General features: G+C 32.2%; 1 protein-coding gene across 1 annotated transcript in view; it reads right to left on the reverse strand.

Annotated features, from left to right (window-relative positions):
- The window catches only part of LOC140044420 (uncharacterized), a 68,444-nt gene extending 44,812 nt beyond the window's left edge, over positions 1 to 23,632 (reverse strand). The window contains exons 1-2 of the mRNA XM_072088917.1: positions 23,496 to 23,632; positions 19,555 to 23,139 (exon numbers count right to left, since the gene is read on the reverse strand). Of these exons, the coding sequence (XP_071945018.1) occupies positions 19,555 to 22,951 (3,397 nt within the window). The 5' untranslated portion in view covers positions 22,952 to 23,139; positions 23,496 to 23,632. The remainder of the gene's footprint in view (positions 1 to 19,554; positions 23,140 to 23,495) is intronic.
- Between the last annotated feature and the right edge of the window lie 555 nt (positions 23,633 to 24,187).

Here is a 24,187-nt window from a genome sequence, read left to right on the forward strand (position 1 = left end):
TGTTTAAACATTTCTAAAAAATTTCTAATAAAATATTTTATATAAACAACAAATAAACATTGTGTAATGCCAACAAATTCTGATTTTGTTTGATATTACCACCAATCAGGTATTGAACAAACAATTCAAGCTTGCCGGAAGCAGACGACAGAAAAATAGATATTTCTGAATGTTGCTGCTATTGTTAGTGAGTGGTGAGATTCAGTCAATGAAGTTTACTTGGGAGAAGTTGTGTCAATATTGACAGCATTTCTGGAGATCTCCTGGGATTAACTTGTGCTAAACTCTCTGCCAGCAAACTACTGGCAATCGACCTGATGGGAATAAATTGGAGTTAGACAAAATGAAGAACTTGCTAAAACTTGTGTAAGATACACAACCAATATTTAAGAGCTGTTAACTCTTGAGTAAACTCCAATATTTATTTAAATAAAGGAAACGCAGTTGAGCAAAAACTATATCATCTGATTTAGGAAGGAAAGAATCTTATTCTTTAAAAACATTACAACTGTTTAGTTTTGGTTTTGGAAAACAGTTTCATAGTTTCTAACATTAATGCATCTCGTTGAGAACAGAATATTACAATTATTATATTGTTTTTGTTTTATTACATTTTTATGATCATACTCTGGTGAGACGAGCATAAAGAAACCCCTTAACACAAAATAGTATAAAACTCAGTCTACACTATTAAACTTTATGTGACAAAAAAATGTGCTGTGCCCAGTGTATATGGACATGATGATGTCATATCACTACCATATTTGAGCATATCACTACCATTAAAGGCACATCACACTTTTTTTGTCAAACTAGTTTGATATTGTAGACAGAGCACAAAAGTTTATGAGTAGATAAGAAACAAAATGGATAGAAACATTACTACATATTTGGAAGTTGTATTATATCTCTGGGTTCGATGTCGTCGGTATGTATAAAGAAAGGGTAAATAATGTAGATATTGAAAAAGGAACAATGAACTCTTATTGTCTGCGGGTGGTATCAGCTGAGCCACCAACTTCTTACAGTACACACCATTAGAAAAAGCAGTCAGGAGACAAACCCAAAGTAGAAAGTATTTAGCACAAAGTGTTAAACTTTTGACTGCTCTGGTTTCTCAAGTGCCCCAGAGGAACAAGGTAGTAGAGGATGGTAAATCAAACACAGAGCCAGTGACAAGCAAAGTAAATCAGTGATAATAGAATGGTAGGAGTGTATAAAGGCAGAGATCCACTAGGGAGGCAGGCAAGTGTCAAAGCCTAACCAAACACCACTTGGCGTTAATACCTAGCTATTGGTCTGGGAATATATAACATGGAAGTACTGGACTGTAGTAATACAGTTTTTTACAAAAATGTTGCTACTGTTCTCGGTGCATTCGGAGAGCCAAGAAAATTATGAATAAGAAAGTGATTATCTTATTAAAAAGTATAATAGATATAAGCACATTATACAAATTCTTAAAGCAAATGAAATTCAACAACTGTAAATTACCTATCAATTAATGTATTTAAAATATTGATTTTACATGGAAGTTTCCTCGCGTGTTGCGATATAGCAATCATATTTCATAGGGAACATCCGCTATCGATCTTATCGTACAGAATGAGGAAAGGAAGGGATCTGGCAAAGGAAGGAAGGCTGGTATCAATATACACAATCTTGTAAAGCTATATAAGATAATATAAAGATATATATAAGATATGAGGTCGTTCAACTTTTGACATATATAATTTAACCTTAACGTCCTTAAAAGGTGAATCAGTCATGGAAGCAAGGACTTCTATTGTATTTTTCAAAATTTGTAACAAAAATACAAATACTGTCAAAATATCTGAGGAAACCAGGCTTACCGAATGTTACTAATATTAACGATATCACAATATAACTGCAAAATCTCCGTCTGGAAATTTTATCCACATTGTAATGTCCTCACATGTGATTCAAGACTTGTGTTTGGAGCCAAAATCTTGAATAAAAAAACTATCTACGAAACCTTGAAACAAAACATCATGTTTGCACACAAACTCACTTTATAGATGATACAATTGAATTGGCTATACATTCATATTCTGTATGACATGCAAATAAATTCCACTACAATATGTAGTGGCATGTAAAAAAGGATCCCTTGGTACTCCATACTTTTTGGATTCTATTGAGGTGTTGAATTACCTGTACAAGACCAGGTAGATTAATATTAATGGCATGATTAACCATGTTGGAATTTGTGGAACACCTTTTAAAGGGCAATAGAGAGACTTTTACTTGTCCAAATATCTGTGGTAATCAGACCACAAGTTCATTATTATTCATGATTAAATTCTTTATTTTTAGTTTATTTAAAAAAATACATTTTTGTACCTTTTGTTAAAAAGCAATAAAATTAATTTCCATTAGGAGTTTTTATTACACTATGCAGTACCACTACCACGACACACAAAGTGTATAAAAGAATCTGAATTTGCTTGCAAAAGTTGGATAAAAAATTTGAGATCTTCTGTCTCTACCCGATATTTTACAGAAGATCAGATCTAAATGCAGATTCTATCAGTATAGCTACCTTTAAGATGAGATGTGTATTAATGCAAATAATCTTTTAATTCAAGATGAAAATAACTTCTGTATACATTACTCATTACTGAGTCATCTTATCTTCTTTTTTAAAACATACTCTAAAAATTAACAAACAATGATGAATGAATTTTCTCCCAAAGGATCTACTTAACAAGAGTATTTTTCCATTTGTATCTTTCTATTTTCTTGTGTTGTGATTGAACATGTCTGGCTACTAGTCTCCTAGCTGTAATTCCAAGATGATAAAGAGCTCATGAAACATAATTTATCAATAGCAAGAATATTAAAGAACATTACACTATCTACTATACAACTTAAAGAGACTCTTTAACAATTATTTTGTGTATCTTTTTTTGTAAAAATGGGATTACAATACATGCTACAAAGATGATAAAAGGTAGCGGAAAAATGTAGCTTTAAATAATGTTTATGTCAAAACAAGTTTGGTGAAATTGTCTAGAGATCACATATCACCTACTGTGACATTTACAGTAGGCTTACTTACAGTAACATAAGTCCTCTTTTAAATTCTGGACTCACACCACCCAGTACTTTAAACTATATTGTTGAACTACAGTACAACTCACTGTAAACTAAAGTTTCTCTTTATAACCATAATATTCACAAGTTTAAAAAAACCCATTTTATTTGAAATTCTTTATGTGCACTGCCAAAGTTTTACACTATATAAGAAGAATATTGCTGATATTTTTAACAACTAGTATATAATCTTACAAACATTATAGTGGTTTGGAATTTATGAAGACTTTTTTATTTTATTTTTTTATTTTATTCGGTCAAAACCAACAGCGATAAATACCGCCACTAACAGGTTTGAAACATAAAACAATACAACATCAAAAACGGTTAACAATAAAATACAGATAAAATATATATATATATATAACAAAGATCGGCATGCCATAAACAATTTCAATTAATCAAACAGGTTATGCAGACTGTTCAAGAAGTGAACACATAATCGTCCTCTTAAAATAACCAAGTCTATCATTAAAAATATCGATATGATTGCTATTTAGATTATTAAATGTATATGGTAGTCTATGAAAAAGTCCCCTCTTAGTACAGTCGACACGGCTGAAAGGAATATGCAATAAATGTCTATTTCGTGTACGACCAGGGATATTTAAACTAAATAGTGAAATTAATGAACAGTCAAATTTAGAATTTAAAATATTATATAGAAAAACCATATCAGATATCGTTCGACGATTGCTGACAGAATCAATGGAAAAGGCAAAATTAACACAGTTATAAGACAGGAATCGTACAAACTTCCGTTGAACAGTGTCGATTCGATGGGCCTGACATGGAGAAATTGAATTGAAAATTACGGAACAATATTCAAGGTGAGGACGTATAATAGATTTGTTGTAGTAAAACCATGCATAATGCTTGTATGCATTGTGGAGAAGGCAGGCTGGATGAGAACTTTACAGAAACAAAGACCAGAAATAATACCATAATATACTTTTATAATGTTTATAATTCAGTTAGTATAAATGGCATACAAACATGTGTTACTCAATTCTATGCTAAACAAACTAATTTGCTCTCTATTTGTAGTAAAGTACTTGCTCATGAATTCACCAATTTACTATACAAGTTGTTTTAATTATTTGGCAATAAAATAGTAACTTAGTAAATTGTGAACTACAATGGATAGGCTAGTAAGAGAGAACAGCTGAGTTTAAAGGAAGTGAATTATAGAGATTGTTATTGAAAAAAATAATACAAATTTTGAAAATTTATAAAAAAAAAATCCCTTTCAGTTGCCCTTCTTTTTCTTAGCATAGAAAATTCATAGCATCGATTACAATCAGCGATCTAAGCATCAGTCAATGACAATCACCATTACCGAGTTTCCTAAGGAAGCTAACTTGACAGTGTAAATAAGAAAAAAGAAGAACAAATGTGTTCAAAATGTTTGGGATTAAGGTTGTTTCTGGGTTAAAAAGTGAAAGTTTTGAAACCGTGGAGACCGCCTAGAAAGATCTGTTGCTTCCCTCAACAAATGCACACTGACTTTGAACCACATGGGGGCAGTGTTGCCATGGTGACTAGCTTCAGATGAGACAAGCCACGAACCTACTGTCCCTTTTGAAAGTTGTTAATGTTTAAAAGTATGTTTAAATAACTTAAATCATTTCCCTGGAGGTAATAATAATACAGCATGAATATGTACCGTAATTTATGCAGACTGAGTCAGCTATTCTGTTGGCACATTCTAAACAGTTTAACTTTATGAATGAAAGATAGGATGTATTGTACATGGTCTACTAAAATTGACCAACATCATAAAACTTGACTTCCTGTCTATTTGAAGAGACTTGTTTGAAGGTTAGATATTACAAATGCCAATATTTACAGTTGACTTTACTTGCTGCAAAAATTACTATAGAGTACTTTATAGTTTGAATTAAAGTGAATTTTGTCATTGAGATTATGGTACAGTTATCCATTTGACTACTGTACTACTAAATAATAATTGGTAGTCTTATATAGCACTGACTAATACAATGTTTTTAAGTGCTTTACACACAAAAATTAAAATATCCTAAAATAACCCCCAAAAAATAAGAAAAACAGAGGAACCATTTACACCATAAGAGAGCTCGCCGAGACATCTGTCTATCCTATCCCACCAAAATGAGATTTTCGTTGTTGAAAAACTATGCAAAAGTTAATAATTTACCATTTTCCCCAGCGTCAGTCTACCACTCCCTGACAAGATATGCTCGCTTCCGACATGTACAACAACCAACAAATGATTGACATGTTCATTTCCGACTTTGGCCTTTTTTTAATAATTTTTAACTAAGATTTTCTACCGAGAAATCACGGAAAGGAAATAGTAAAAGTGCTGAGTTACTCAAGTAGTTGAACTTTAATATTTAGTATTAATCATATTTGGAATTAAAATCTGATAAATAAACATTAAAAAATTAGGAATTAGTTTATAGATACCATACTACATGTTGTTTGCAGTGTTCATTTCATACTTTTACAGGAGACATCAACTTAAGACTGCAAAGTTAACAATAATCAATACCTCATTCAGAATTTGTTTTCATTTTTCATGTATTGCAAAAAAACTAAGATTACTGGTAATTAATAATTTATTGTTTGAAGTGGATTTTAGAAGAGAACAATTCCAACATCTTGTCTCATCTTCTATTAATCAGTAGGGTGAATATTTCCATTTCCCAAAACATTCCAAAAATGTAGGTCAAAGTCTTCCCAATGGGAGAGAGTCTTACCATTGGTTAATCAATGGCCCCTATTAACTTTAACTCAACAGAAATAGCAGGACTATTACGATTATTCTATATCTAACTATAGTAAACCCAATGATAAAACTTACCAGTTGTTATGTATAGAACTACAAACAACTGTTCAATTATATCACTTTGACAACAATTGATAAAGTCTGTAATTTAAAAAAAAAAAAAAAAATATTAAACATTGAATATGCTTTTAACAATTCATAACTATTACGGAGACATTTAATTGTTTAGGTAACTTTAAATAATAATTGATCATTTTATACCTTTGGTAGATTTAACAAAAAAATAATAGATCAAAAGCCTGGGAATTAAATTTGTCTAATTTCTGTTTTTGTGAATCATGTAACTCAACCTGTTCCACCCTGCGGCCTAAATTTAGCCTACATATGAGAATGAATCATATAAACTCATTTTATAGGCCTAGATACTCATTTTTATAACTTTAAAAAGGGACAGGAAAGTATGATTGAAAGTGGACATTCTGCCAAAAGACAGTTGGAACTCACAACTTTTTCATAATGTATTTTTAAACTAAATTAATAATATTATTGTATTACTGTAACTGTTTTAAGGTTGTTTAACATCATTAGTTTGTTTGTGTCATCAACCACATACAAGCTTTTAGCTGTTTATTGATGGATTTTGCATCTTTGTATTTTATTTTATTTCTAATGAATTTTGTTATCACTCTGGATGAATAAATTAATGAAATGAAATATTGCATCATATTAAATTTGAAAAATATGAAAAATAACACATAGAAAAAACAATCCCTATTATTTATGAATTTGCCAGTCAGCATCAGATACAATCTTGTGTTAAACATTGCTAACAATATAATTATTAGTAAGCAAGTCTCATGTTTGAAACATCTGTTAAAATACTTAAGTTGTACAAATATATTAAGAAAAAATAAACATTTTGAGGTTGAAACCAGCAAAAAAGATTTTTAAAAATAGAAATAAATTAAGAGATAAAAATCTTTAAAAATTAGCAGGTTCTAGATACAAAAAAATGGGTAATTTCATATTTGCACTGAAAGATTATAAATAATTCTTGATTTGATTGGATTTAATTAAAAATACATATTATGTACAGTAGGCTTTTCTTCAGGTTTTACAGTAACACTTCAGAAGATATAACAACCAAACAAGTGCACAAAAAAAGACATCTTCTTAATATCCTCAATGAGATTTTTTAATTATTCACTAAACATAAAAAGCAAATATATATTTCCAAAGGCTAATGTCAAATAGACATTAAATTTGTTATCTGTAGAAGAAGTCTAACCTAGAAATTAACAGATGACAAAATTTAAATGTTACGGAACGAACAGCTAAAGAAAACAACTCAATTCAAAAACAATACAAGAAATAAATACAAAAGGATATGATGAATGGTGTTGAAAAAAATCACAATGTGACTCAATCAATTACAAAAATGGAGGGACATCCACACAAAGCGTAGATCTACAACACCTGGTACGGGTCACAAGGTGCATCCTACCAGCAAACAAACAGTAGAATTATCAATTGCGCACTCCATTCTTAGTGACATTTTTCAATATCAATTTATCTTTAACAATTACATGAAATTATTACATTCACAATAGGATGGCAACTGAATAGAACAGTAGATATACAGTACACATGTACACTCAGTTAGTACTTAAGTCTCTAATATATAATTTATATATGTCTTTATTAGAAACTTGTAATGCATAAACCAGTATACAGTAGTCTACGTTCTAATGACAATTCAGATTAGATATAAAAAACAGCATAATTTCAAAGTATGATAATTCACAATCAATGTTTTTAGCATTAAATATCAATTAAAAATGTTCCTTCTTTTGAGCCTAATTCAATCCACACCAAAACATGAGCATCCATTCCAAGTGAGTAACACAGCAGGAGTTAAGAGAGTTGTCAGGGTCAGACACCAAATGATGTCCTGTCAATCAAATTGATTGACAGCTAGATCTACTGTAATAGGTGTGGATTTTGTACACATTACTGATAAGTGATAAAGAGATAATTACCCTGTAATGAAGTGTTTATGAACTACTAAATAAAACAACCTACTAAAGCCAGACTGTCCTTTGGACTGGACATCAAGTAGTGTAACACTACCCTAAACATGTAGCCATTAATGAGGATTAATTAACCTCCCTATTGATAGTAAATAATGGTACAGTCCACCAGTCAATCAATCAGATTGTGACAGAAGTATTAACAGCTTGTATTGTTGGTCCTAGCAGTGCTCCACCCAATCACAAATTGGTTTGTAATTATTACCTTGGCGTGAATATCACAATCAAAACATAATTTTGTACTGACTAATTGATTCCTGTTTGCCTATGGGTAATTTGTTTATAGGAAGGAATTTGTTGGAAGGCTTGAAATCTAAAATCACTAAAGCTTCATGCCTTTAACTTTACCCAGGCATACTAATTGCCAATTGCATCATACCTTTCTCTTTGATGATTGGACGTTTTGTGATATGTAGTTGCATACCATAATTCTGTATTTCGATTGTCAGTTTGTTAATTGATAATCATGTTAATAAAATATGTTATTTGTTTTATGAATAAATTATCAAAATATTTACAATGATCAGTATACCTTGACCAATTTGTTTTGATTTGGAACATACAACGTTTATAAACACACTATGATATAGTAAATTAAAATGTACAATACCATTTATTAGCAAATGTCATGATAAATCAACATATTCTTGTATTTGGTAATTTCATTTTTGAATAAGAATTTTGATTAAATTTATGTCAGCCAGTCAACAAAATAACTTAATGATAAAGTAGTTTTAAATTTACAATAAAATTCATTTCAAAGTAGAATTGTAATTTGCAACATACCCTTCGTCATGGAGATAAACGACAATCAATATTCTATTGTGAATAAATTCTTATCAAGAGAATCAACAATAAAAGAGAGTATGACAGCATTCATAATTAAAGATTTACAAAATCATTCTGAAAAATATTTCTTTACAGTGTGTGAACAATCATATAGAAATCTTCTCCTTGAGGCCAAGCCAGCAAACTAGGATCAAATTGCCAGCTACTCTGACCTTCTAGTAAGCTAAGCAGCACTGAAATTTGAGAACTAATGCCAATAATAGCAAAGATACAGGCCTATCTTTAAATAAAACAGGCCTATGAACAAGCCTATTTTCCAATCAAGCAGGTATATTTCACAAACAAGCCTCTTTTAAAAACAAAAATATAAAATTAAACGCTATTCAACATACCATTTTGGACTTTTTAAAACTATTTTATATTTTCATTTTGATCATATTCATAACAAACGGTTGTACGTACAGTACTGTAGTATTTAGTAAAAAACCAGCCTAAACAAGCAAGTGAAAGTTATTTACTAAACTTTCTCATCTTCACTGCTTTATCTACTGGTACATAATTTATTTTCGGAATATTCACCGAGTGTATACCTTTAACATAAAGTTTACGTAAACATACATCTAAAAACAAGTTATATAACTTAATTCAAAGAAATGTTTAGTTAGTAGAGACTCATAAAATAGAATGCAGTAGAATATGATTGGAATTCTAATTCTGTTCAACCCTCAGCCTTGAAAAATGTTGTCTTTTTGACAGGTACTGTATTCATTTATGGATTTTTAAAACAATGAAAAAAATCTATGTACAGTAAAATGTCTACCATTCCTTTTTATTCTAAATCCTAGATGAGAGTGTAACTAAATGTGTAAAATTTTATTTGAACTATAATATTAATATGGTACATCGTTAACGCTAGGCCTTTTACCAGACAGATTGAAAATTATTATTCTTTGTTCTTCATAGATAGAAGTGTAGAGAAATTGTAAATTTTCAGCGAAAAAAGGTCAGCTTTACTATTAGTATTATTAGGAAGAAATTTAGGACAAATGATTTGGTGCTTTCAAGAGACGTCAGTGTATAGAATTAACAAGATGAGAGCATATCAATTTGATCTCTGTTGCACATAATGCACATCAAGAAAGTGTTTAAAAGAGTCACTATCTAATCGGATTTGAACCTACTATGTGGTCTAATGGACGACCGCATATCGAGCAGAAGATTCCAGGATTGAATCTCTGTTGTTATTTCCAGTATACGATGATTTTAATAAATATACTATTATAAATGAATACCATCGCGCAATTTTGAGTTTCTCTATGTCTTTCAAATACAATATACCAAAACACATAACTTTTTTTTTAGTTTGAGTTGAGTATAATTAGCTGTGGGATTATATTGAACACTGAACTATGTTCTGTCTAACATGGTAGTAATTTTGATAATACCAGCAAGTCGTACCATTAGGCTTCTGTTCAACAACTACGACTTTATTTTCAATTAAAGCAATTTAATTACATATAGAGTTTCAATTTTCTCCTCTCCATTTCCAGAATGGTAAAAATGAATGTTGGTGGTAACAAATTTATTTGCAAAATCTTGTTTTTTTAATATTATTATCACAAATAAGCATGTAATACTGATGGGCAAACAAAATTGGAAGATGCTACAGTACTTGTCCAAGACAACCAGGACCTCCTGGAATCTACTATTCAGAAAAAATTAATCAGAATTTAGATTACAATTTAAATTTTTGCGTGAGAATAAACATGATTTGACCATAGAAATGGTAATCTCTAGTTTTGCAAGAATTTTACAGTCATTAAAAACTTGTTCTAGACATAATGATTGAGTTATCTTAGGAAAAGGTTTAGAAATGCATCCCTTTGCCATAAACTTCAAAGCTGCAAATAAATCCAGAGTAGACTGTGGACCTTGTATTAGTATGCAATGCACATTCTGTTTGAAATGGTGCTTAACAAGATATGACAACGTTAAGACAATTGTACGTTACATTCCCGTTTGAACCATTTGATAAAATCATTCTCAAAATGGTATTTTCAAACACATTTTGTATCACATTTATGTAGACACAATGATAGAAAGAGTGTGTGAAATACAGCTTTGTGTGCTTTTTGTGTATGGGCATTTTAAATCCATCCCATGCATTAATAATACCGATAAATTATTTCTTATTTCACAATAATCTTGGAAGTTGAAGAAGTTACAGATTTGAATAATGGAGTATTTCCATATTACATTAATGTATACATGTGTAATTACAGGTTAATGTTCTTCATTTGTCAACTCATCATCTTCTCTCAACATAAGTACTCATACTAAATACTTAAGAACTTTAAGTGTTCAACATAGGAATGCGCTTAAAACAAGACCTTCCAACAGTACGGTAAGTATTCATACTAAAAAATGAGGGCGATATATTCAACAAAAGAAAAAGTGCTTCCACCGTATACAGACGAGCAGAAATGGTTAACGGAAAACAAATAGAATCTATGTTATTTCTTACAAGACTACATTGACAGAAAACATGGAGTGGATGGGCAGTTGAGTGGAAACCAGCTCAGGATAGATACAGATTCTGTTGGACAAGCCACAGTTTTCAGGTTACCATTACCGCTTGTCTCAGGATAGATACAGATTCTGTTGGACAAGCCACAGTTTTCAGGTTACCATTACCGCTTGTCTCAGATATAAATTAGCCTTTTGTCTACTCTTAGTAAAGAAATATGGAAACAGATACTATAAAATGATTTACAATATCATTATCAGAGAGGAATGAAGTAACAATTTGGGAAATATATAAGCTTTTAATGGTAAGAAGATAATTCTGTTTGCTTTCTGACGTTAAGAAGTCAATGCAATACATTACAGGCCTACAGTATTATTTCTATGGATATTCCTGATAGAGGCTTATTTTTTAACAACAGGAAATACACATTCTACAATTCCTGTACTAAAGGAGATACTCTAGCATGTAAACGGCTGGTGAATGACCTCATGCTTGTTTGTGGTCATGTTTGTGGCGCAGGCATTGTGATGATTTTCACTTTAGTAGTTGTTCTAAAACCACCCTGTAGCTTATTGGAAAACATGCATAAACACTTATTTTTTGAAGATTACAAAAATGCTGTATTCAGTATATAGAGTAGTTAGTCATTTAAGCTAAAAATTCTACAGAAAATATTGTTCTTACACTTAATAAAGTAGCATAGACTTGGTTTAGTTTTAATTTTAATTTATCATTCATAAATAAGATTTTTATAGGGGGAATTTCCCTAACAAAAATAAATATTCTTTAATATCAGCATGGCATGTAATGTCAAAGGTCAATAAGACTACACCCATCCCCAAATTGTAGTCTGTGTACATTTAGTTAATGATAGCTACTATTTACTCAAGGCGATATTTACATTACTTAATACATGGACCTATAAGCTAAGTACTTTACATAAGCACTTTTATAGCTATTTAATGCATTAAAAATTGGTATCAGTTTTCAATCTATAACCATCAAGTGGACTTTGAATGTTTGATGTTAAACAAAGATTAGATCAGACACTGAGTAAACTGTAAATGTCCTCACCATTTATCTTTGATCTTTACTTCTGTAATAATCTACCAAGTACAGTAAAATGAAGGCTAAGGGAGTGTGTCTACGAATTGTGGTTCGAGGGTCGGTTCTTTATTAGAGAGGAAATAAACATATCATACACTACTATTTTTGACAAACTACTAATATTATTTCTCAGTGATCCCCATTTAAAAAATGATTGATCCGCCTCTGGTTTCTGATTTCTTCCACACTTTATGATTTCTTTTTTCTTACATGATAAGCACCTACTAAATCAATCACCGTACTAAAAGTATAAATCATTTTTTGCTCCAAATGCAGTAATGCACCTCCATTACTGCAGTAAATAGCTATACAAAACTATAAACTCAAAATCTAGTCAATTAGTTAGTCTGAGCTTTCCATCCAATAAATTAAAAATGCTAAATGCTATTTAATTAGTGATTATGTACAAGTAATTATTCAAGGTTTTCTTGTATTTAAGAATGAAAACAAGTATGAAATAGTTATTAGCATTCTGTGATGAGATAATGGTGGTACGTTATGTAATGAATCAACAATAATCAATAATAGAAAACAATTTAGTTCTATAACTGGCAAATATGTCATATGACAATATACTGTGATGTGGATGTATACACATGATACAATTAATACAGTCAACTATCCAATACTGGACACCTTTGAGCTGTCCTGAAATGCCAGGTTTTTTCCAGGAATTATGGTTTTCTGAATACGCATTTGAATAATATTTAAATACTGTATGAATGTTTTTTAGGGAGTTTCCATTTTTTTTATAGAAAATGCTGAGATATTTGGTAAGAAGAAACAAATAAACTGTGAGGGGTGAAATATCAGAAAAACCTCTATTTTTTAGGCTAATAATGTATGCATATTCTTTGCATGTTCTTGTTGCTTGTTTCCATTGGTTGCTTCAAACCTGACCCATCCATGCCTATTAGTATGTTCTGCTGCATTCCACCAGTCTTTTGTCCTACTGCCTCAGGGCTAAGCTGACAAAACACAAAAGAATGAACGCTTTACAAGTCAATGTAGCTTCCTACAATAACCAAAATAAAGCACTTTTGTGTTAATTCTACTACAATAACTCGATAGAATAAGCTCCAGTTTGTAGACTATTTTCAGTGGAATCTGATTCCACTTGAAATTCCATGCTTCATACTTTAAATATCAGTTTTAGTGACTAGCTCCTTCTTATTATCAGTCAATATTACAGTGTATCCATCATACACTCAATTAAAAAGCTATTAAGTTTTGACAACTTTGAAGAAAGAAACACCTTTATTTCTATTGAGGAATCAGTAAAATTAAATGGTTTTATAATTACGATCATCAAGATCAAGTTAATCTCAATAAAATATATGGGATTTTTAAGCCAAAAATGCGAATCAATCACCAACTTTAAATTCTACCAGTATCTATTTTGTTTATATAATTCTTACATAAAAAAAACTTACTTACTTTAGGCCAAACTGCATACAAAAACTAAATAAGGTCTAACAAGACAAGAAAAATTATTTACAGTTTTATTTGCAACTCACATATTATTTTGTATTTATCTTGACTGTATATTACCGTAAATAAATTGTGCTGTCGCACAACGAATCAGAAAATATAAATGGAGTACTGTAACTTCCCTGTGCTTAAGGGTTGCTTATAGATTAATTTTGTAAAGACTTGGACAAACAAATTATATAAATGCCACTAGTACTATGGTGCATTTATGTGCAGTATTCTATTAGTAGTTTTCTAACATTTAAGGATTTAATAGACACTATATAAACCTGCTTACACATAGTTATAATCATTTAACTCCAGACTTAAGAAAGTAAAAACAAAAATCAAGCGGAAATCACACTAAAAATGACTGGTAGAAATAACAGGTTTTTAAAATAAAATATTGATGGTTGTCTATTGTGTTTTTACTAAGCAGCAGATGAAGAGATGCATATACATTCAACTCTCAAGTCCCTCAGGGTATGTGTGGCCAAATCAGCTATAAATTATATACTAGAAATATGAAAGATTAATAACCATACATAATTTGATTGAATTGATTTCAAACTCAATTAGTTTTATATAATATTAATAATGACGTCTAAATTTATGTCTATGGTAAATGGATTGGAATGCACTTAAAAGCTGGACTTTAAAATAGTAGAAAGATTTTTTCTTGGGTAAAAAAGACACAGTTTTAAAATTAGGTTACTAGGCCCTTAATTAAGCATCAACAAAATAACCGATTGTTGTTGTCATAACAACCTAGTTTACAGTATTTAAATCCGATGTGTATCATCCATCAAAATAGAATGTAATAACTTTTTTGATTTTAAACAATTATTTATACATCAATGTCTTGGACAAAAGATTCCACTCCATGGATTGTTAGCTTCTAAATAAAAATAATTTTTGTTGGGAAATTTGATAATTTCTTCCAGAAACATAGTTCTACGAAAAATAAGTCATTGGTTAAGCGCCAGAGACATAATTCTGGATGAGCACTGTACCTGTTTTCCTTAAATTGAGAAGTTAGTTTCAAGAACTCGGACAAGACATTGGCGGGTTAAACAAGACATTGGCGGGTTAAACAAGAATAGCAAATGTTGGAAAGAAACTTTGGGAAAGAGACATCCGAGAAAGTATGATCTACTGGTCAATCTGATATACTAGTCAATGTGATATCTGGTGATGAAATATTTACAAAGTGCTGCAAAGCGACAACGCATGTCAAATACTACAGCAATAATAGCACCATTGTAGTTTTGTTTTTAATTTTTTTTTTAGCTCTACTTGCTCACTGAATTGTTTTGCTTTTCTGCAGGCATACATACATGTACAAATCGATAAAAGAAAAAGCCAAGCAGACAACGGCATCGATCACTTTCAAAAACTGAGAACATTAGAGGATACAAAAGACAAAACAAGGGCTAGGAGGCGATATCCCCAAGAAACAATTATTGAAATGATTACGGCAGACATGGATATTTTTGAAATGTATAAGTATGTCCGTTCGAAGATTGTTTATTGTCTGCGTAGCCAAGAATGTAAATGTTTTCTGAACAGTAGGGTTGAGTATGTAGTGTGTAGGAAGGCTAGCCTTAAGGCAAGCATTGATCGATGGTATGCCGAAAGAAGCCTAGGTTGTACGAAGCATTCACCAGCTTAAAACGTTCTACATTCAACATAAACTCATCGGCGATCTTCTCCATCAAAACTTAGCAAGAAAAAAAATCAGCTGCATAGCTTGCGTTCGAGCGATTACGTCGCTTTGAAATCCATTCTACAAACTTCCTGTGTTAGTCTACACAATAGTTTTATATTTTCTTACGTGAATACATATACAGGTGTATCCTATACACCCCAAAGGTTACTTAGTGCCTAAAGCATTCTTTCACAAGGATTTAATCATGCTGTACATATTAATATCCTTAATACGCCAGAAAATTACTCTTCATATAATTATGATGTTTTCATAGAAAAGTAAGTAGATGGTGTCACAAAGTAAATTAAGTACACACATAAGTACTGTGTTACTTAAGATTGAAATCACAGAACAATCAAGATCTTTACAGTAGTGTACAAATAAAATATAGTAGGCCAAATATACAAAATAAATTTTGAAGTTTAAAATTTTGGAGCTGCATAATTTTTTTACTACAGTTGCTTTAAATAAAATTTAAAAATCACAATTGTCGTGTGTTGTGAGGTGTACACAGTAGATGACAACTGAACTCTGTTTGGTGTACAACACAATAGCTAACAGAAAAGCCACTCAACAAAAAAACTGTAGAAAGAATCCATGTTCCATAAATCCAAAAATGTCTTCAAATCATTGAATAAGATTAAACTTAATTCAGCAATTACCTTTTAATTTGTCAATTTGTATTTGTAATATTTGTGTTGTTGATTTCTAAAAAATAAATAATTATTTATAACTTTAGTAGTACTTTAATATTAGGATTTAAAGTTATTGCAATATAGAAGATAAATGATGTGTTTTATTGCAAGCAAACGTCTGTCTACAAATACACAAAATAAATCCGCCTCTTATTATGTAAATCCTTTCTTTATATGGTCTAATATCTAAAATCTCAGATGGGATAAAAGGGATGAACAAATAATCCCCTAATCATGCATGGATTAGTGCATGGTGATTAGTTGCCAATACACCTTTAACAGTTTACATGGCAATATGTTTAATATGAGTAATACTGTAATCATAGCTGACACAAAGATTTAATCACAGTGTATCTAAGATATGAATCTATCTATTTCATGCTTCATTAGCAGTCGGATAAAAACATAATAGTCGACAATCAATTGGTTTAATTTTGGCTTAATAAAATAATAGTGATGTATTATCCAGACTGCAGCAGGTATAAAATACAAGCACAGCTTAGTTTGAACATCATTTTTCTTTTATCAATTGAATTCAAATTCAGTTTCAGACAAACTGTATTTCAGACAAACTGTCCATACGATACATATATAATGGAGAGAGGACCATGAATTATCTGGTTTTTTTTCTTCGGATAATCATATTTGAAATTGTGTGTAACATAGTATTGTTATGTACAGGTACAGTAATTATTATATTAAGTTAAGCATTTATGCCGTTCAAGGTATTATAACTAAAATGATCAACAAATCCTTATGTACAGTAAAGTATATTGTACAGTATGCTGCGATACTGAAGAACTCAGCTACTTGTACTGTATGTACATTGGAAACTCAAGTATTTTGAGCAAGTATCTAATATAGTTTAATACAGACGTAATTTGCGCTTAGTTTCTTATCATACATATCCTAAGTTTAAACATTAGGGGGTCTTTTTAAAAACACAAAATTCTTACCCAGAAATTTAGAGGTGAACGTCCTTTACTACTACTGTAATTAGAATTGAACAATGCAAGTTAAAGTATGCAGTTTCCTTTTGGCAACCACTGAATATTTTGCTAGCTCTGGGCAACCACTGAATAATTTGCTAGCCCCTGGGCAACCACTGAATAATCTGTTATTAGCTGGTTGTTAGTGTGCGAGAGTAGGATTGTCCAGAGACAATCTAATCATTGCGTTAACACAGTATTACCAATGATTACATTTGGCAGCATTTATCAAAATACAATAATTAAACTGGGTTCGATGATGATGATGACATTGATGAAATACTTTAAAATAAAAATGTTTATCTTCTGTTAAAAGTAAGTCTTCTTGGAGAAAATCTATGGTTTTATGGGGTTTTCAGAGTTTTTCTTGTTAACAAAAATAATGTATATTTACCTATAACTTGGAAAACAAATTAATCACACCAAAAATGGTATGAACTATGAGATAGTCCGGTGCTTTTGAGGCTCACTAGCCAATCATAAACATATAAAAACAGGAAGACATTTCTAAATCAACTTCATATATTTTATTTTAAAAGTATTTTATATTAATATTCACATCCTTGGAACAAACTAAAATAGTTATGATACTATAGCAACAACCTTTGAACCTTATAAACAGCTGACTGCTACACCAGAGCAAAGTTAACATTTATTTACATACAGTACTACTGCAACTGGGTTTATAAAATTAATTTTTAAATCTGTTTTTGAAACAGTTCTGGATATTTTTAACAATCTTTTTTTTAAGAAAAAGTTCAAATAGCCAGTCATCCAATACCATTTTGGTAAAGACAATGACAACCTGAAAACATGAGTGTTACTATAATTTATCATTGATGTTGAAGAAATTTAACAAAACTGTACTGTACATGGAATTAACATTTCCGTAAAATCTGAAATCTGGGACCACGAAGAATGGGTAAAAACAGGTAAATGTAAAATGTTCAAATCTCTCAGATACAGTGATAGTGTGTACAATGTTTTTAATAAAGCCACAGTGCTGTATGTCTGAATTAAGTGGAGTTTGAAATAATCATTAAAATCTCCAGAAAGTAGAATTGATTTTTAAACATTATCCATATTTATCTGTATACAGCATTAATTACTTGATTTTTTATTCACCTACAGTATATAGGTTTCCATACATTATAATACTGTATAATATTTAACGTTAAGGAGATATGATAAGCCAAAACTGTTATCATATTTTATTATGTTTTTTATATGAGACAATTTTCGAGTGCTTGACGAAATAAAATAATTGAATCCTGTGATGTATAGAGTACGATAGAATTTCCAAAATAGTCATTATACAGTTTGGTAATAATAGTGAAAAGGCAAATCTGAAATGCCTGTACTGCACACACAATTGCCCTTGGCATTGAACCAGTAACAATTCAACCAGTTCAGAACAATCGCACATCACAAGGGTTGTAAAAAATCTTAAAACAATGAAAACAATATCTCATTAGATTTTGTTTACTTTCCACAATTATACAGAACACGGTGTAAATGACTAAATTTAAATTGCTTGACTGTACAAACAGCTAGTCCATATTGTAGTATTTGAAAGTTTTTTTATAGCAATGTAATTTGTAGACCTACACACCCTACTCTCTCAATAACCGGATGAACATAAAACTGGAATTAATCTTTAGCTCTAAAAAAACATGCTTCCTGGAACAACATAGTTTCAGTGGAAACCAAGAAAAAAAACTTTTTTTTTTATTTCCAGGGAAAAAAGTACTTAAAATGTTGTGAATGATTATTTTATGAAAAATATATATGATAATCTTTTTCATTTCATAATATTCAGGAAATAGAAAGTATAAATTAGTTGCCGTTTTACAGAAAGTCAATCCATTTTAAATCCAGGCTATTCTGACAATAAAGAGACAAGGTATGAAAGCAGTTCTAGTGGCTTCCTTTTCCAAATTTGGTAATCACTTTCTTAAATTAGAAACCAAGGACATTTATTTCAGATTAGTAATAAAAATCCATGTACAGTTTCTCCAACAAATGTAAATGGTTACAACTTTCAAATCAGTTTTGGCTGACAATCAAAATTCATAATTAGATAAATTGTCCATACGTTTACAGTATATTCAGTTATATCCTTAAGGATACTGTTTTTCAGCAAGAACTGATTTCACACAACATTGTCTAAAAAAAAAATTCATATTCAATTTTGGTTCACAGTAATCCATTGTTTTAAATTTATGTTTTTTTTAAATTCCATGAATTGAGTTTCTGTTCAGGAAATACACATAAGACTTTGAAGCCGCCTACCTTTCGTTGGTATGGTAGAGGGCGCTTTCTTCGAGTCCTCCCACGGTAACAAAACTTCATCTTTCTTTGAATCGTTTGTCATATACCAAGCAGAGTTTTTGTCCGTAATCAAAGCATCAACACTAATGTCGGATGAACGGTTGATGTTGTTGCACGATGAGGTTGTAACGGTCGATGAGTCTTTACCAATAGATCGTGTATCGCCAAGATTGAACTGTTGTCGCTGTATCTGAATTTGTTGTTGGAGAATTTCAAGGGGATGCGCACTGTCCTTACCAGCTTCTTGCATTACATTTTCAGCAGGTACCTGGGATACATTAAACTCACTGCTTGTGGAGGTCGGAAGGCTATTTGGTTGCGAGTTGAAATGTGACCCTGACTTGGGACTGACAATTGGAAGACTTGCATTTGAATAATTCGAGCTTGGTCGATTCGGGGTTGACGGTTTAGAAGAATTTAACGACGTGTTCACATTCAGTCCACAATTTGTTCCATCATCAGATTCTTGAGGTAAACTTTGTGCAGTGGTATCTGGAGAAAATACACTTTCAAAGTTATCAAAATTTCCCGATAAACCATCTTGGCACGGTGACGGTTTAGAGTTCACACAATTTGGACTTGGCGTATGCGAATTTAAAGACCCAAATGACATTGATTGCATGGGTGTGTTACAAGTTCCAGTGTTTGTAAGTTCATCTAAAAAATTATCACTTAAAGCAGGGGTTGCGCAATTATCCGTGGACTGCGGGGTGCCGATAGAATCTACGCTTGGTGGATTTTGCGACTTTTTTGTAGATCGCCGCCGTTTTTGTCCAGTTGTATTTGAAATTTGATCGGACATATCCTCCGAAACTTTCCTTCTGCGTGTACGCTTTGGTTTTTCATCCGGTCTTTTATGTGTCATTTGCATGGGTAGCGACTGTTCAAGAAAGTCGTGATATTGCATTTGAAAATCTACTCCCATATAATGGTTCGTTCCACCAAAAGAATAATCCGTGTTCATATTAAACTGATTATTGTTAAACGAATTCATATTAGCGTTATTATTAGCCATACTGTTTTGGGTCATTCCAATCTGATTACTCGGATAACTCGGCGTTGGATTGTTAGTAGTGGTAAGTGTTTCAAAACTTGGGAGAGAACTGCTAACTTGTCCTTGAGTTGGTGTCTTCTGCTTAGGCATTGAACTATCCATAACAGCAATCATATTACGACATGCAGCCGATAAAGCTGCAATACAATTTTGACTGCTGCCCTCTGTGTTTCCTTCAGCGTTACCATGGGAGATATAATCACCCTGTTGATTTTTTGAGTCAGATTGTTTGTCTTTCATAGTATGCGACGTCAGTCTTTGCAAGTGTTTATTTTGACGTTTTTCAGCATCCACTTTTGTATCTGTAAATTCGGAAGATTGCAACCCTCCAGAATCGTTATTTGTAAACGTATTTGAAACCGGCGTGTTATTAGCTGGTGAAGACGAGACTGGGATATCGGTTGTAGTTGCTTGATTACTAGGCGTAGACGGTCCCGAAAAAGGCGTGGTGGGTAAACTCTGCATTTGTTTGGTGGGTTTACGGTTCATTTGCGTGTTCTGCATGAACGTGTCACTTTCAGGTATCTGCGAAGGCTGAGGTAGTGGCTCGGGTTGAAACTCGGGCGAAATTGCTGTCTTTGGGAAACTGTTTGGAGATGGTACTGTTTCGGTGGGTCCTGGAAAAGTGTTTATTTGCGGATTCATCGTTGAATCGATCGGCGGAACAATCGGAGAAGCAGTAAATGGTTCGGACATTGGATTACGAGAAAGTTTTGCTAGTTTTTCTAATTCCTGGCTAAAAATACGATCAGTACGTGCAAGCTGTCTGCGGGTAGCTTGTTGTTGGAATTGCATAGGATTGGAAGAGTTCATTTTACCCATTGACATATGATTAATGTTCGGGTCGTAAGAACCAATCATGTCGGTTCCGTTCATGTTAGGTAATCCTGATCCGTAACCGTCTGATTTATTCTGATATCGTTGAGTTCGTGGAATGTTGAAATTTTCATTGTTTGGGAATCCAGAGTTCATATATCCAGAGTTTGCGGTCTGATTTACCAAACCCATACTATCCATATTCATGTTAGTTGTACCAGACGGACTCATATTCTGAATCGTGTTTGTCATGCCAGTGTCAAAGGTTGATGGGTTAGAGTTCAAAGGTTGTGTTGACTGCATAGGGTTGAAATTTGTATTTGGAAAACTAGAATCCATTCCTTGAACATTTGAGAAATCCATACCCTGGTTAGCAGGGGGTGGACCATAATGTCTTAAACGTTGCGTTGATAAACGATTCATTTGATCAAGAGATCCTTGATTGGCTAATGGTTGACCCATTGAATCCATTAAAGGAACTCTCTCTTTCATTTGCACATTTCCAAATTCAGTTCCATTCATAAATCCTCTGTTTAACTCAAAGCTGGCACTCGGTAGTAACTGACCACTACCGCCACTCGGCAACAACTGACCACCACTCGCAGCCATTCTATCGTCAACTCTACCCGTAGAAAAACTTCGCTGTATGGTAGAACGAGATGTCGTACGAGTCATTGCCGTTGATGCGCCACCTGGGTAAACTCCGGTTCGTGTCATGCTGTAGTTACCTTTTTGAGCCCGTATTCCCATACTCGAGTTTGAATAAGACGACGGATATTTTTGATAGTTTTGTAAATTACCTCCACTACTAATTGGGAGTTCATTAGAACTGTACATATTATTAGATTGATGCATGCCATATTGTTCACTTGGATAGTTCCTATGTGTCAGAGAATGTACCATTTGGTGGTCTTGTGTAAAACCAGTGTTCATATCGGAACCAGGAAATGTCATATCCTGCTGTGTAAAAGCACTACTTCTTTGCTGGAAATTTCGCTGAGCTGATCCTGCTGGAGCTGACACACGTCTACTCCCAATAGGCCCAGAGCCCATAGGATATCCCAAGTTCTTTCCTGGAATTCCTGCACCATATCCTGCTGTTGGTTTTGTCTGATCGAAAGTGTCATTATTAGCAGAAGAATTAATGGAAAATGAACGGTTTTGTGTGGCAACACTGTCTGGAATAGCCATACCATATCCAGAATTAGCATACGAAGAATAATTTTGCGATTGTAAGTTATCAACATTATTAAAAATGCCAGCTTGATTATTCATTCCCGATACACCACCATCATTATCTGTACTACTAGCTAAAAAATGATCATTTCCAACATTTCCAGGATATTGTTTCACATGTGTCGGATTATTTTGATATCCATCGTACATGTTTGCCATATAATGTCCATAATTTTGGCCCATGCTAGATTGGTCTGGACCTATCGCAAAGTTTCCTCCACAATTTCTAGTTTGATTGTGTGTGTTAAACATTTTTTCTCAGTTCTGCTACAATTAATTCTTCTTAAGTTTTGACCAAATTGAATCCACTTCTTTTAATTTTATCATATCCTAGAAATAGTCCAGACGATATAGTTCCAGTCCATTGTTGATGAAAAGTGGGTCTTCAATTAAATAAACCACTGTTGCGTTACGTCTCGAAAAAACAGCACGCCAAAAACCTGAAAAAGAAAATACCATCATTTAAAATGTTGGTTTGAATTTAAATAATAAAACAGTGTTCCACAAACAATGTAACGTGACGTTAAGATCACTAACTAATAAAATTCTCTAACTGAGAGAGAGGAGATATGACGATGTCTACGTGATAAAGCAGAAAGAAACATTAATAGCTTTCGAAAGGTGGAGACACCTGCCTGGGCAACCCTCCTCATCAGAATTTCGTGAGCCTGTCACTCACTCACGAAAAAAGTCAAGAACCTCGTTACGCATGGCTAAGCAGCTCATTGGTCTAACATTTTTTAAAAAGGACCAGAGATGACAATAACAGTAAAATGTAGTCGTAGATTCTACTAACCTTACTTGTGTTTTTCCTTCACTCCGTACCGTTAATGATTCTCTCACTACTACACCATAAAACCTTTCATTAGATTATTCTTTCCACAGACAGACTAAACGAAAATTGGTTCGTTGAAGCGGTATAACAACATTCCTTCGGTGTTCAACTGTGTACACCGACATTTCATTTCTACGCATGTCAGAAATTATAATTTAGACTATTCCAAATTACTAAGAGGGGTTTTAAAAGTTTATAATTTTCTCTCGTTATTCTAAAATTTTTATTATTACAAAAAAATTATTCTAATTTCACATAAATAATTAATTTATTACACATAATATAATTAATTATGTTAATTGTAAGATAATGAACCTATTTTGTTTTTATAGGAATAATCTATACCTATGATAGTTTTGAAGAACCCGTAGCCCTGGAAAAGAGGTCACAAGTTCACACATCAGAGAATTTGGATTGTATTCGCTCGATGAGGATAAGGCACTAATTACCTTTGAAAATACTCAATGAAAAGAAGTGGGCGGGAAATTTTCTCACCCTGCGGGACAAAATCTTTTAATTGTTCACACAGGAAGAGATTATGTCTATTGAGCATTATAACGTTATGCAAATTGTTTAAATTGATTGACATGGGCTATAAAACTGGCTACACGCGTGTCGTCGACACAAATCATACTACACCACTCAATTAAGCT

The sequence above is a fragment of the Antedon mediterranea genome, chromosome 3 (assembly GCF_964355755.1).
Source record: "Antedon mediterranea chromosome 3, ecAntMedi1.1, whole genome shotgun sequence".
In the NCBI taxonomy this organism is placed as follows: domain Eukaryota; kingdom Metazoa; phylum Echinodermata; class Crinoidea; order Comatulida; family Antedonidae; genus Antedon; species Antedon mediterranea.